General features: G+C 32.3%; 1 protein-coding gene across 1 annotated transcript in view; it reads right to left on the bottom strand.

The window, feature by feature from the left end:
- Positions 1 to 6462: 6462 nt before the first annotated feature.
- LOC103576609 (anaphase-promoting complex subunit 5) overlaps positions 6463 to 17044 on the bottom strand; it is a 30663-nt gene continuing 20081 nt past the window's right edge. The window contains exons 5-10 of the mRNA XM_008556914.3: positions 16628 to 16809; positions 16440 to 16553; positions 9750 to 9879; positions 9366 to 9668; positions 7240 to 7629; positions 6463 to 6898 (exon numbers count right to left, since the gene is read on the bottom strand). Coding sequence (XP_008555136.1) covers positions 6530 to 6898; positions 7240 to 7629; positions 9366 to 9668; positions 9750 to 9879; positions 16440 to 16553; positions 16628 to 16809 — 1488 coding nt within the window. The 3' untranslated portion in view covers positions 6463 to 6529. The remainder of the gene's footprint in view (positions 6899 to 7239; positions 7630 to 9365; positions 9669 to 9749; positions 9880 to 16439; positions 16554 to 16627; positions 16810 to 17044) is intronic.

Raw genomic sequence — 17044 nt, forward strand, 5'->3', positions numbered from 1 at the left:
TTTAATCATGCTGATTTGTTGGGAAGACTTTGAAAATGTGTTGTTAAATTTTCATACGAAATTAAGAAAAAAAAATTGGTCGGTTTTTTTTTGTCCACTCCCAGATATATTAAAGTAACAATTATTCCCCTCATTTTTGAAGTTCATTATTCTCCTACAAAATTATTTCAATTACTATCGCAATAGAAAGCTACCAAAAATGTGAATGCGCTTAAAAATTCTGAAAGGTAGCATTAAATTTTTTCAATTTCGAAAATCATGAAATAATTGAAAAACAAATCAGTCTATCTTACATAGAGAAAAAAGTTGACTTTGAAAAAAAATAAAGTTGGAAAATCCAAACATGCACAACCTACTTGTTTATTCAAAAAGTAATCAATAGATGGCGCTTCTATATGCAAGAAAGTATTAAAAAACACACCGGTGATCATAGCCAAGGGGTCTCAGGCGTAAGGCTTAATCCTCTCGAACTCAATCATTGGTCAGGCGAGGGTCAACCCCTGTTTTGCCGGTCGAAATAAGCTAATTCCAGACCGATGCAATTCAGTGAGTCGAAACTGATTAGTTTTGACCCATTAAATTAGTTTCTAACTTCATTTCATTCTTGTCAGAATCGCATCTGTTTATTGTAAGGCCAGTATTCATAGTCAGGACTTACAGTTTAAGATCACCCTACCCATGTTATTTAGCATGGGGAAGATAATCTTAAGCTGTAAGTTCTGACTATACATACCGGCCTAAGTTTCTAAATATTTATATTATTCTAACAACTAACGAAACCCATAGTTACATTTGTAAAATAAAAAAACGTAATGTAAAAGCCATTCTTTTCCCGAGTCGAAATCTAATACTTTGAACCTAAATGAGCATTGAAAATTTATATTAGACTTTTAGAACATAATCATTGTAGCTTAAAATGCTTATCATTAAAGCTTAAAATGCACCAACTTAGACTTACAAAGGCTTGAATTGAGCTACTCAGATTTATAAAGGCATGAATTAGAGCTACAAAGACATATATCATGAAACGAACGAGTTCAGAATTTTTTGAATCGACTCTCTGTTAGTCCCAGGCTTATTCTAGATCCTATTCCGCTCCTAGGTGACATTAATCTATTGATAAAATCGCTGGATCACTTGCAGCAACTTTTCACTAGCCTCAGAATTTTTTAAATCGACCCTCTGTTAGTCCCAAGCTGCATGTGGAACCCAATCCATCTTTGGGTGTCACTAGTCCACTAGAGAAATGACTGGATCACTTGCATCAATGCTCCAGTAGTCCGCGAATTTAACAATTTTACCTCTTTGTAGTATTCCTTGCAAGCCCTCTCTTCTGTTAAGTCTAGTTACATTCGTTTTATGATTTACGTCTATGTAAGTCTAATTCATGGCTCCATAAGTCTAAGAAGGTTTAATTCAAGCCTTTGTAAATTGAAGTAAATCCATTTCAACTTTTTACAATTATTATGTCCTAAAAAGTCTAATGTTGGTTATTAATGCTCATTTAGGTTCAAAGTATGCCTTAGATTTTAACTTGGGTTCTTTGTTAAATCACTCGAATTTGCATATTTGAAATACAGCATTATTTTTTTGCCGTGCTATCGGTGTGGCACATGCGCTAATTCTTATGATTTGTTTTATCATTTACTTTTTCTCAGTTAACCTTGGGTCCCTACGCTTAATTCGGATTGTACGTCTTCGTTTTCAAGTGAGAGAGCGCTAGCCTATTCAGTAGAGAAGGGGCAGAGAAAATAGTAGAAAGGGGAGCATGCATGCATTAATACGATTGAACCGATACTCACACAGCTTTACTAAGAACTGTGATTGGTTTTATCCCGACACAGCTCACACCGAGACTCCTCGAGACTCCAAACCAGGAAAGGGTTTGAGAAAAGAACACTTTTCTTCCCTTTGAACAGGGTAGGAATTTGAACTTTCAGGTGCAGATCTGGTGGAAAATTGTATACTCACCACAGAGAAAGGTAGGATCCCAGTCCGTGTGTTTGCCACCATGAGTAGGACGTCCCAATCTGTGTGTAAGGCAATCATAGACGCGGGTTGAAATGACCTACTTTTCCTTAATGTGTAATATACTATAGAATTATACAATAAACAAATGTGATTCCAACAGCGATGAAATGAAGTCAGAATAATAAATTACGGGATGGAACTCATGAGTTGCTTCCCTAGAAAAGAAACTAATCAGTTTCTGCCAGTTTGATTGCATTGGTCTGGTTGTGTTGCTTTGACTGCCAAAACAGGTGTCGAAACTTGCAGTTTAAATGTAGGTGATATGAAAATATACTTTTTTTTTTTTTCAAAGTTAATACTTTTCTCAATGAAATATAGACAGATTTTTAATAAAAGTATCTTAAATGTGAATGTGAATATTGTGTATATGTCTAAAATATTTCTCAACAATATTTTTATTTTTTTCTGATGTTTTTTCCGAAATATTCAAATAATTTTACTAAAATAACTCTTTCCTCCTAAAATTAACCATGAGTTTCCTCTGATATGACATACATTTTTATGAGTCAGTATAATAATTGTAAGGTCACTAAAAAAAGTGACTATCAGAATTCCCACTTCATTTTTGGCAGATAAGTTTATTAATGGATACTTAACTAAATTTCATTATGAAAATAAAGATGAAATAAAAATGAAAGGTGGCTACTTTTATAATTTCCGAAATTTATAAAAAAAATTCTGAACTATCTTCAAAGGATTTTTGATTGCATTCAATTTTTTGGAGGCTCTTTACATTAATAACAAAATATCTTATGGTAGAACTGATGAATTTCAGAAGAGAAGGAAATAATTGCTTCTTTAATTGATTAATTTATTATCATTGATAATACTTTTTTTTTAAATTGTGAGATTATATTTATCAATTCATGAAATTGATAAGTATATATTAGTTCTATTATTTATAATACATAATATGTTATAAAAATTCCAAAAACAACAAAAATATAAATTTCATGAAGTAAGTAAAAAGGAATATTTTGTAATCTCTTAGCCAGCTATTCATTTGAGGAAAGCATCGGTTAAATTTTAAAAGAGTAAAATAAAAAAAAAGGATGTATTTATTTTGTATAAATAAATAAAATCAGTTATGCAAAAATAATTTTTGTTAATCAATGATTTTCCTTACAAAAGAAATTACCAGGCATGCTCCATTTATTTTCAGTATATGTTTTATTTTTCTCTGTTTCATAGTGATAAGGATATTTTATAGATGCAGTTGTATATTTTATATTTTTACTATGTTGTCAACCAATTGATATCGATACTATACCGTACCTCAAAAATACCCTCGCGGTTATGGAGTTACCGAAACAATACCACAATTATACGGTATAAATACTGCATAAATACGATATTACTTGGGTGATTTTGGCCAGTTTTTTTTTGTCGAATTATTACCAAAAATTTACGAAATAAATTCAGAATATTTACGGTAATAAAACAGAAGAAATACGGTATTTCAACAGCATTAAACCCGTAACTATACAGTATACTTTCGGCATTTTTGCAGCATCGAACTGTTTTAGATCATTTTCATTATTCCTATTTTAGTAACATCTCCAGCACTAGGGAATTCCCAGGATCCCTCCTCCCCCACCCCCCGAACAGGGAAACCCCGACACCAAGGGCCGCCAGGAGGGGGCTAGACATGTCTCGCAGGATCCTTTACCTACAACTTACATGAAAAGTTTATAATATTTTTGTATTTAACTGGAATACTAGCTAATAATTGTACACCTGTATTACCAGACAGAGCCACAGTATGATTGAGAATCTATTGTATTGTATGAATAGATGAAATGTTATTGTCGGCGCTGCATGTGATTCAACTTCAACTGGACTTTTATCAATTGTTATTGAAGGCACCCTGGGTTAAAGTTAAGGGAGGTAGTGTTACGATGTGGGATTGTGCGCCTTTAGAATAATTTGGGTGGTAACTGTCATGTGACTAAGTTTGGTGCGAAGGCTATAAAAGGGCATGCATACGTACTTTTATCGCCTTTGCCAGCTCAGTCTAGTACCAGAAGTTACTATCAGTTACTTTAAAAGTACTTAGTCTTGTAACTTGAAGCTTGCATTTGAGAACAGTTAGTCTCGTAGCAGATAAAGTCAGTAATAACTAGACAATTATATTGAATTACAATTGGTTAATTCAGTCTACAATTTAGTGTATCAATTACACTTAATTAACCGGGGTATTTGAAGAGGAGTTGGAAGGAAGAGAGGTGGAGAAGGGTGGCGAGGTTCAGATTAGGGGATGGAATGAATCGGGGTAGGTATTGGGGAAAAGAGGAAGAAAGGATATGTAGGGTATGTGGGTACAAGGAAGAGACATGGGAACTCGTGTGGGATGTTTGTTCGGAATTCGGGGTAGAGAGAGGGTGACAGGATATGAGGAAGGAAGTGTTAGGGGAGGAGGGACAAAGAGAAAAGTGGTTTAAGGAACTGGAAAGGTTGAGGGGAGAAAGGGAGGATAGTTAGAGAAAGAGCAACGGAAACGGAGGTCACAAGATGTGTGTGAGGAAGTGGAAAGGCAAAAAAGTTTTTTTTTGGAAGGTTCTTTTTCTCTTGTTGCCGTGAGTGTGAAGGATAAAAGAAGGAAATTGTAAAGGATGGAAGGATGGAAATTGTAAAGGAATGTGATTGTAGAATAAAGGTATAGGTTTAAGGAATTCTGTTGATGTAATTTGGATGTATATGTTTGTTAAATTTTTGTAATGTTTATGTAGTTGTGGACGGAAAGTCCGGCAGTAACCCGTAAGGGAAATTTAGAAGCCAATAAAAAAAAAAAAAGTTACATTTATTTAAGTAATACAACAATCATTTAGTATTGCACAATTATCGGATCAAATCAGGCTGTTATTTAGTAAATTGATAAAGCTTTTGTACAACTAGTTACAGTAACATTTTTATGGTATTGAATGCATTTAATCGATTAATACCAGATATTTGCAACCAGTGTGCGGATGTTGTGGCAAATAGAATAACATTAGTTAAATAAATGTTTATTCTATTGACATTAAACCAGTGTTCGAGTGAATTCACCTGTGTTTCAGGTGGACCACCATATACGCCAGTTCAAGGACACCAAGAACATCTCACCAATTTAGGCTAAGTACTAGTATTAGTTTATATTGTAAGGCTGGTTCGGGTAAAAATTAATAAAGACGAGTCTCAATCTGAGCTAGTAGGGTCAGACACTTGAGAAGCTGTATATAAAGACCTCAAATATAGTTTGTACGTAAACCCTAACGTAACACTGTATAAACGAATTCGCTAGGGTACTGATATAATGATGATCTATTGAAGCCAATTAAACATACTTTACATTACATGCACTACATACTTTACATTTTCATGAAAATTTTCAAGTGAATTTTTAGAGAACAATGGACAATAAAAAACGAGTCATCGTCCATGGTTTTTGTTCCCAAAAATTAAAAGCTTCGGATAGAGAACTCAGAACAGCTCAAAGAGAACTAAAAAAGCAAAAAAAAAAAAAAGTGAAGAGAATGTCAGAGTATCAAAAAAAATCAAAGGAGAATGTTGAAGAATCGAAAACATAATTATAAGAACTTAATAGAATCAAAAGAAAACTAAAATTTCGATTGAGGCATGAATATAGCAATCGTTTTGTGCAATAAATTTGAATTTAAATTATACAAAAACTATTTCTGTTGCGACAAAATAATTATGTTACGTAACAAATCCTTTAGCGGATATTCTTAGCACAAAAGAATGAATGAAATGATTAACAGTAAATACAAGATGGTTGATGAAACTGACTCGACTAACTAAACAAAACTGCCTTGACTAACATTATAACGATTGATTCGACTAACTTTACTAAATAAACGACTCCTCAAATAATAAAATATTACTTTACAAATGAAATAGTCACCACTCCAACCATAACCAGTCTTTCTTTCGACCGATACTTTTCCTCCGTGACCAAAGCCTCTAACGAGTTCGTTCCAAGTCCTTCCAAGTACACCAGGTCCAATTCACAATTATAATTATATAATATAAAATTAATTTACATAAACTTAATTAAGTTAATTAAGAAATAATATTCCACCTGAGGTGAGCTTATATGCTGTTGGCCCATTATAAATATAACTAGCAGCACGTGTAGTAGTAGTAGATGGTAGTTGTACTTGTAGTAGAAAACCAAGATGGTCGTGGTAGTAGTAGTAGTAGTAATAGTAGATCACGTCCGTCCATGGCGGTTGCTGCGAGCCAAGAGACCGAGGCCGTGAGCCCATGTCATAGGATCGGTCCGGTTTCGTCGAAATTTTTTGACAACAATATAAAAATCACATATTCTACAAAGGTGAAGCGGCGGGTGACGGCTCTTATATAAATAGTAATTGAAACAGTAGTTTAAAAAAATTCTAGATAAAAATGTGATTACACCAATGTAGATTGTCATTGTTTATATAAAAAGGAAATGAAAAGTTTATTATAACAAAAAAGAAAAATAACAAGATGGCATTCCTTAAAATAATATATTGACACTCGATTTTATTACACCTTCACCATTATTTTGACGATACTCAAAAGCGCATCGGTTTCTTTCAATTTTCATATCTAATTCGTTGTATAGAAGTATAAGAAAATACATTGTTTTTTTTATTTTACCAAAAGCCTCAATTTTTCTAAAATAATAATCAGCTTTTAAAAGATATTGAATTGCATTTTGTAAGATTATTTTACGTTTCTTTGGCGCAAATGGAGCTGTCGCTACTAAACACTGGGCATACAATGTAAATGCACACCCTCCATGATACCAACTTCCATGAGCTAATATTTGTTCCACGGCTTCATCAATCAAAGCTAATGCTTGAAACGGCATTCCGTTCACGAGCTATGCAAAAAAAAAATATTTCATACTTTAGTTAACTTGAAAACAAAGATAGATATCAATAACTCGGATTCAAAACTCCGATTAAATCCGATTAGAAAATTGTAATCAGATTTAAGCGGAAAATTTCTGATTGATTTCCAATCAATTTTAATTGATCTGAAAAAGTTATTTATATTTGATTAAATCCGGTTGAAATTCAATCGGATACTTGAAACACTCTCAAGCAATTCTGATTGAATGGTTATTTCCGATCGAATTTGATAGAAATTCGATTGAGTTTCAATCAGATTCAATCGGAGTTTTTAATCAGGAAAAGAAAGACAAATAGAACAAAAGCTTACCTGAACTGTAGCGAGATTCATCTTAATTATAGCTTCATAATAAGATAAATGATTGGTTTTAGCTATGTCTAAAGCCGAATTCAACAATACAATGCTGTTGATACTAGTAAACCCTTGCTCAGGAGTGGATGATAAATTTATTATTTTGCTTAAAATGTTCATCGATTGTACGAGATTTCTGGCTGTAAAACTTTTATTTCTTTCAACGTTATAAAGAAATTGTAATCCAACCAAGTAATCACCGGCTGCTAGAGCGATTTCAGCTAAACACAATTTACTTTCAAACGGGCATAAACTCGATATTTGGATTGCTATACTTTCAGCTTCACTCCAATTTTCATGCCTCATCATTCTTGTAAATTCAAAAAGTCGTTCGCTCAAAATCCATGTCTTCAATTAATAATAATATAATGGTATTATAAAATTCAATTACCGTAAATATACCACTCTTCAAAAGTAAAGAAATCAAGAATTTTCATAAAATTTTAGATAATGTAAATGTCCCAATACCGGAACGACGAAGGGTATATGACTGATTTTTATCTTTTTAAAAATATTCAAATAAATTATAAACCAAAATAATTTATTACATCATATAGAATAGACATTTACCAATTCAAAAATAATCAAATTAGTTCATTTTTTAAAAATTTAATATAAAAAAAAAAATTTTTTCTATGACACCCAAAAAACCCAATACCGAACGCTGAAATAGCCTTGTCCTAATACGGGAATTCGGTTGTCCTAATACCGGAACAGTAAATAAAATAAGTTATTTTTTGCATTTATTCACGGTGAAAATATTAATGATTATTAAATAATATTAATGTAAAACGAGTATGAATGTAGCAAACATCAGAGAACTTTAAAATTATAAATAAATAAGATAAATAATTAAAAAAATAATATTTACAAAAACACTATTAATTTTTAAATTTTTTGAATTTGCATTTTTTTTAATTTTATATTATTAATTATTTACTCGATTTATTAATAATTTAAAATTTTTCTGATGTCTGCTATATCACACCCATAATGTAAAATGTATTTAAAATTTTTAAATGATTGAATATTCAATGAAATAAATATTTTGAACTAAAGAATAGAAACAAAATAAATCATTTGAGGTTATACTAGAAAAATAATTTAAAAAAAAAGCTAAAAGCAAAAATTTATTTTTAATGATTTAAATTAGAGTTTATATATACTTAATCCTTTTTTTATAACAATCATACATACTTCATTAAATATTAGGGCTCCAGTAAAAATTAATATTGTACTTGATTTAACTAGTCAATAAAACTCACAGTTAATGTCTATCGATAACATTAATATGTTTGGCTGTTCCGGTACTGGGCACGGGTTCATTTTGGTGTACCAATAGACGAACAATAAAATTAATACAATAATACTATCTTTTTCATATTTTTAATATGTTTTTTTGAATTTTATGTCATTCAAGATGCATATACAAAAAAAAAATTATTGAAAAGTAATTCTATGCATTTTCTATAAGCTTAAGACCATTGACTGATTTCTTAGCAAAACCATTAAGAGACATGAAAAAGTCATGAATCCGAGACTATTGCTCTAATTAACATTTTTTTTTTTCATATTTTAAATATTTTTAAAAATCTATTTTATATCTTATTTTTTAACTGAAAGATTAAGGTTTCAAATAAAGAAAGTTTTATTTAGTTTCATCGCGTACGAGTTGAAATATAATATAATGATTATCAAATCGTTCCGGTATTGGGTCTTGTTCCGATATTGGGACATTTACCTTATTGAAAAATACTATATTGTGAAAAAAAAAAATGTATATTTTTAAAAAGAAATGCCTAATTTGAGTATTTTTGTTACTTAAATAATGCCAAGCAATTATTCTCTTTAGTCAAGTTAAATAATTTGTTCAAGCATTTTCCCCCCAAGAAAACTATTTATTTAATCTTAGTAAAAATATTTAGTCGGGGGCTACAAACACACAGATACATGAAAAAAGGTTTTTTTTTTTTTCAGTGTACGATCACGTTTTACTGTGATATCGTTATTTTCAACTGGGAAGAAATTTTATGAAAATTTCTTGTTTTCTATTTTGTTTGAGTGAATGTAGTACTTAAACTTACCTTATTGCTTGTCAAATTATTGAATCTATATTTGGCATGATTAAATACTACGTCAGCAAGCTTGTACTGACCAACTTCAACCAAAGCATTAGCAACACTAATGACTTCTTGGCATGTTGACTCACCATTAAATGAATTTTCTTCATAATTTTGTGAATTATGGAGCAACAATAATTGGGCACAGATTGTTGAAAGTTTAGCTTTCCCATAATAAGCCCACAGAGCTGATTTTTCGGCATAAGTCATTGACATTAAATCTGACATGGAATGTTGATAGTTTAGTACATCAGATTTCATGAGAGTCTGTATAAATAATAGATTAATCATAAATTACTATCATATTAATTTTAAAAAAATATTCGTTATTTGAAAATGATTACTTACATCAAAAACGTAAATGGGACTATTTGCTTCGAGAGTTGCATGATGTGCAGATGCAATCAGTCCTAAACTCATTGTATGAGTGATTCCAAAAATTCCGGATTTTCCTATCGAACGTTCAATTAAATGGACTCTATAAATAAAAATAAAAATTATACATATAGATATTTGAGTGCATTTATTAAGATAATAATTATTACCCTAATTTTTTAAATTTGTAGAATTGACAAATCAAAATGTTAATTGTTGTCTAAATAAAGGATCATCTAAAACTTGTGTTCAATCGAATAATTTTTAAAGGCCATTCAGAATTTTGAAAATTTTGATAACTACAAAAGTGACTTTCATCTACTGTCTTCTTCGAATGCAAACCGTCAGGTGTAATTTATTCTTACTATCTTAAGATCACAGAATATACAGTTGAAAAATTTATGTTAAATTTAACACAAATCACATGTCCCAAACGGTCCACGTAATTTTTCATGTTAATTCAACACATTATACTCATGTCAAACAATAACACAGGTTTAGTGTTGGATAGATTAACATAAAAATCTTGTAAATTTAATTCAAAAATTATGTTACATCTACATTGTTTGATGTAGTTTTAACAAGCTTAGACGTGTCAAATGATAACATAAGTATTTGGTTAAAAATTCGACACAGTTAATTAATTATTTTGACTTAAATTAAATGCTTATTTAACACACGTCTGGTATTAAATTTATCTTAATGAATATGTTAAAGTTACATTTTATTAGTGTTGAAGAATGAAAAGTTGATATACATATTTAAAATATTGATCTAACATACATTATTCGTTGAAATTCGATCATAGAATTTCTATAAATTGTACTTCCTTAAAATAATAATAATAATAGTGGTCATGATGATGAAAATAATAATAAACAGCATTCTGAGAAAATGAAGTATTCATTGATTCAAAAACAGAAGGAAAAATTATAACATTACATAGAATAATCTAATTACATAATATATACGTATATACATACAAAGAGTATGTATAATATCTTATAAACTAAAATCATGACACTTCCAGATAAAGCGTGTGAAAAGAATGAGCGTCCTTTGACAAACAACACAAATTTAGTGTTGGTTTTAAACTTTCCAAATGTTATGGAATTTGAATAACACAATATTTGTGTTAGTATCGTCACAAATTAAATGTTGTCTGTAATATGGAATATTTTTTTTTTGTGTTAATGTAGCAAAAATAATATGTAATGAATCCTCGACTCGCACCGTATGAATCGTCAGAATTTAGTCCTGACGGATTCTTCTCTGCTGCTGATAAAATAGATGCTCTCTCTCGGCTTCGTGTTTACAGCGATCAAGTCGAATGTTTTGATCCAATCTCTGCCAGTGATTGGCTTGTTTTGACCACCGAAAACATATAAACCCAGCCTTTCACTACGATGTCCATGTTCAACATCTACGTTGAGGACTCCTAATGGAGTCATGACACTACCTTGGTACGATTGAAACTTCCTCGGTGTTTTTATCAAAAGTAGATACTTTAATTGACCGCTTTGGTCGAGCTTTTCCTTTGATATGACTGAAATCGATGCTCCAGTATAAATTTCACATTGTATGTCTGTTTTCTGGACCTTCGAAATCATTGTCAATGGCTCAATGACCCGACAGTATGTCCAGCGCAACTTTCTTGATTATCCTCATCGCTACTTTTCTTCGTCTATCCACCAGCCGGTTTACTGTTGTTATCCTGATCATTTTTACAATAAAATAGACCTTTAAGGTCATCGTCGAACATTATTATGCTTGTGGCTTGCGCCACATCGTCATAACCATCGACATAATTATGTCTAGTCGGCTGAGAGCCTCTTCTACAATTCTTATCCGGGCTAACCGAATTATCATTGTTGTTGCCGCGGCTTCTCACTTTACACATAGCACTTAAGTGGCTAAGCCTCTTACATTTATGACATGTGTAATTTCTAAATCTATAGTTTTTGGCGATGTGATTAAGTTTGCCACAACAGAAGCATCTGCTGCCGATATTATTTTCTAGAACTTGTGGCTTATCGTTGTTTTAGTATACATTCTTGACTGAATTCACACTTTCAATACTCTGAGTCACGCCGTTTGTCATTTGTAGAACGTCCTTGGCCGATGCTTCTAACGATAATGCAATTTCCTTGGCCTTTGCGAACGTACAATTGGCTCCCAGCAGTATCATCTTTCTAATATTTGTGCTGTCCAGTCCAAACACAAATTAATCTCTCAAGAAATTTTCCAATATTAATCCGAAGCCTCAATTTGCCGACGCTTTCTTTATCCTAGCCACAAACTGCCTAATATCCTCGACTTCTGTCTGCTTGCATTCCTTAAATTTGTACCGTTCAGAGATTGCGTTGCATTCCGGCTGGAAGTGCTCCTTCAGCACTTGCAATAGTTCATCATACGATAAATCAACAGGTTTTCTTGGGCTGCATAGGTCTCTCAACAATGCACAGGTACTCGTTCCAACCATTGATAGTAGCGTTGCTTTCTTTCTCTCATCCACACTACCATTTGCCGTTATATAATGGCTGAATGTTTCTATCCACACATTCCAATCCTCCTCTCCATTTTTGATCTCATTGATGCTGTCAATGCTCCCAGTTGCGATTTCAACCTGTCCGCTATTTTTTACGGATGCCAGTACTTTCTTTAACTTGTTCTGTAACTCTTGCACCTTCATTGTGTAACGATTTATCAGTATTTCTTCATTCTCAAGCCGACTTTGCCACTCTACCAATTTCTAATGCTCCGTCAATAACGTTTGGCGCTCTTTCTCTAACACCGACTTCTCGTGCGCTTAAGTTTCTTTTGCTCCTCAAACGACATTTTCCTATTTTTTTTTTTTTTTTCCTAACACGCCACAAAATATTTCAAACACATAACACTTGTTTTATTCTCATCGCCAATGAAATATCTGATAATATAGATGAGGTATCTTTATCTAAGAGCAACACTTAATTAATAACACAATTTTATTTATTGTTATTCCTAATTACATATTGCTCGTGGCAGGCCCGGGGTCGGAATCGGCTACCATGGACTTTGGGTGTCAGCGTACAAGCAATACTAACCCCAGTGCGCTTTATAGTATTATTAAATACATTACAAATGAAATTCGTTATCTTACGAAGTTATTTACTACGGATTATTGAGAAAAAAAGTCCAATAAAAAAATTTGTTCGTAGAAATCTGTTGCCTGTCAGTGTATGTGTCAACTTGTCCTGATTAGAAAAAAAAAAAATTAAAAAACTCGAATCCTATTTAATTGTTTCCCTTCATTTTTAGGTAGATTTTTCTAAAATCTAACTATTGTATTTGTCCTCATGATCGATTTTTCAATGAATTTTGTCATAATCTAGTATAATTGGTTGAGTAGGGTTCAAAAATACTTGTTTAAAAATTTCTATATGTATATATATGTAGCGTTGCTACAATGATAAGCGATCGATTAATTTCAGTGATCTACGCCGAACATCGACTTTTCTTTTTTCCGCTTTTAACTCATTCGTAGACACATAATAAGTTATACCGCTGAACTGCATACACGCATCTAAGCATTTCTATTATATTCTCAATTTTTACTGTGTTAAATTCGTTCGTAAAATAAAATAATCATTTAATATAATTAGTTGGTTTAATTGATTTATTATATTTAATATTACCTTAACCACAAACGCTGAATCTCGGATAGCGTCGAGACTTCACGTGGAATTTTATCGTTGACGATGTCACTAAACTGATACTTGGGGCTGATTTTTTGAGTCATTTTGACTTGCTAATTGACCTCAAACGCAAATGCTTACGCGACGGCATTATAGGTTTGACATCATCCGGTTATTTCCACGGAACAACAGCATTGGACAAAATCGAGGCTGTGGATGGTGATTCCATTTATATGAAATTGCTACGTGAGTTTGCCGATATCACACGACCTGATTTGTCCGTCAATAAAAAAAGGGAACATTCAACGGGACACCACATTCGTACAATACCTGGTCCGACTGTTTCTAGCAAAGCCCGTCGCTTATTGCCTGACAAATTAAAAATTGGTCAAGAGGAGTTTCGTAAGATGATTAAGCAAGGCATTTGTTGGCTATCGCAGAGTGCTTGGTCTTCGCCATTACACATGGTCCAGAAAAAGGACAGTCGATGGAGACCATGTGGCGATTATCGCCCATTAAAGGACCGTACTCTTATTGATAAACATGCGCTTCGATATATGGATGATTTTTCCGTGTATTTACATGAGAAACGAATTTTTTCTGTCGTCGACTTTACCAAAGCTTTCCTCCAACTTCGAGTAGCTCCAGAAGATGTCGAGAAAATAGCTATTATCACTCCGTTTGGCTTATTTGAGTTTTTATACATGACTTTTGGACTCATAAATGCAGAACAGACGTTTCAGAGGTTCATCGACGAAATTACTCGTGATCTGGATTTTGTATTTCCATATATTGACGACATCTTAGTCGCATCCAAAGACGAAGAGGAGCATTTAAAACACCTCAAGATATTATTTCAACGTCTTTGTGATTACGGACTAGTAATAAACGTTCCGAAGTGCCAGCTAAGCAAAACCGAAATTAAATTCTTCGATTATTTAATCAATGAACACGGCATTAAATCATTACCGGAGAAAGTTGAGGCTATCGTTAATCTCCAGCCTCCTAACACCGTCAAGGCATTTCGTGGATTTCTTGGCACAATTAATTTCTACAGAAAGTTCATTAGAAACGCTGCGGAAATTTTAGCGTCATTAAATAAAGTACTGGAAGGACCGAAAATCGAAGGATCGCATCCAGTCAACTAGACAGGTGATCTACAAAACATCTTTGATGCCGCTAAGCGATCTCTCGCTGATGCAACACTCCTCGTGCACTCAAAAACCGACGTGGATTGGGCAGTTTTTTCCGATGCATCAGAAATCGGGATCAGTGCCGTCCTCCAGCAACGTGTAAACAATGACTAGTAGTTGCTGGCTTTCTTTAGCAGGAAATTACAGCCGTCGATCCGAAAATTGTCGACTTATGCTCGAGAATTTCACGCGATCTACGAAGCCGTGAAACGTTTCAGGCATATTTTTGAAGGTCAACACAAAACGATCTACACAGATCATAAACCGCTTAAACACGCATTTAAACAGCGTACGGAGAGAGCTTCACCATGAGAATTCCGACATTTGGATTTCATCAGTCAATTTACGACAGACATTACGCATGTGTCGGTCAACGACAATATTGTCATTGACACATTAACCTTATAATACCTTAAAATCACCTTAGATACATCATATAAATAAATGTTTCGCTTTTGATTGCAACTTGAATCGAATCATTTGATCCTGTACTTAAGAAATTATACCCCATAGCAACGTCTCATGTGCCAAATATAAGTATTTTTCATATTTTATAATTTTATTATCGGCATTTGTACTATATATGTTGTGAAAAGAGACAGAAATAGCCATAAACGTATGTGAAAAAGAGAAAGAAAACGCGGCAAATAAATGAATTTTAAAAATAAATAACATCATTTTTAATTAAAATAACCATATAAAAATAAAAATCTGCCTTTTAATTTTTATTTAGATATGATTATTTTAATCAATATATTTATAAATGAATAAATTTTGAACGGGTAATTTTCTCAAAATATCAATACACCAGCTTTTCAATAAAAATTTTTCGAGATGCTACATTTTTTTGCTGTCAGCTAAACTTAATTTAATTTTCTCATACGGTAAGAGAAAAAAATACACAGGTCTATTCTTTTTTACTTCTTAGATTTAAAATCCATTTTTTTCACGTGCAAGTAAGATAATTGGCTCTCTTCAGAAATAAATTTGGCTATACTTCCGTTTCGGTCACCCCACCGACTGGGCTATAAAAACTACAAGTTTCGCCTCAGAACTCATAAAACTCAAGACAATACATAAAATTCACCATATATCAATAACTTAGTAATATTAAATCTATCTAATAATTAATTTTATTAAAAACCGTAAGAAAGACGATGGTGCATAGGTCTAACCCATTTATAATTTTATGGCTTCTTCAGTGTTAGATATGAGGCAAGATGTGATGAAGGTGCCTCACTGACGATTCCACCATCACATCCGGGATGAAACCTTTCATTGTTTCGGGGTCTAATGAACTTAGTTTATTAAAGATTGTTATTTGATGTATCAAAAATATTATTACACTTAAAAATCGTGCGTTTATCTGTTGCTGACTAACGAATGAATTATTGATAAATTAAGTATGTACACGTGTAGTCTGTTTTATACTATAACATCAAAAATATCGGTTTATACGGCTTCTCTGGTAAAAATCATTATTAAACATCTTATTTATACACAAAAATAAAAGTTCTGTGAAATCTACGTGAGATTATGAGGGGTGACCTAATTGGAAGTGAGGCCAGAAATTCTTGGCTCAAGAAAATATTTCTTGATTCCATTAAAATTTTCTTTTTGTAATACCAACCGGGTATACCAGTATGAAAAGGGTTCTGTGGGCAAAACTGTAAGGCAGTTAAAGTTAGAAATGACATAAAAAAAGATCAAACGGAAGAAAATCGCATCTACTGTATATGAGTGTGACTAAACTATTTCGGTAAAAAATATTTAAATCCTTTTTTAATCATACATACTTATTTTTGCTCAGCAAATAGTACGTCCAAGCATGGGCTAGTTGTAAACATACATTATCTCCAGCTTCTTGAGCCATTATAATAGCTTCTTTCAGAGCAGTTTGAGCAACTATTCTATTAAAAAATATTTTCAAACAATTACTTCATAACAGACATTAATATTAATAATATTTACAAATTAGTAATACTTATGGTCGAATTGTGCGTGTAGTGCAGCTAAGTTTAATGCTGCATAACGAAATATTCGAGATCTATCTTCAGATACGGTACGATTGTCAAGAGGTGCCAATCTATCGAAACAGTGGTAAAGACTATCAAGTGCTCCACAATATTCATTTACTCGTAAGCAATTTAAATAACTCAAGTAATGCTAAAAAATCATTGGTATCAAATTAAAAAACTACTTTCACAATCAATTTCTTACATAAGTACACTACTCAGAAAAATTAACGGATCGAAAATTTCTTTCAAATTTAGAGTCGCTTTCAGTAGGCTGTAATAAGCTGAATTCAGTAAAAAAAAAGTCGTAGGATAGTAATAAAAGAGTATTCTCAAGATTAAAGTTATAATTTTTACTTTGTAATCAAAAAATTTTTTTGCTTAAT

Source organism: Microplitis demolitor, chromosome 4 (genome assembly GCF_026212275.2).
Source record: "Microplitis demolitor isolate Queensland-Clemson2020A chromosome 4, iyMicDemo2.1a, whole genome shotgun sequence".
NCBI classification, from domain to species: Eukaryota; Metazoa; Arthropoda; class Insecta; order Hymenoptera; family Braconidae; genus Microplitis; species Microplitis demolitor.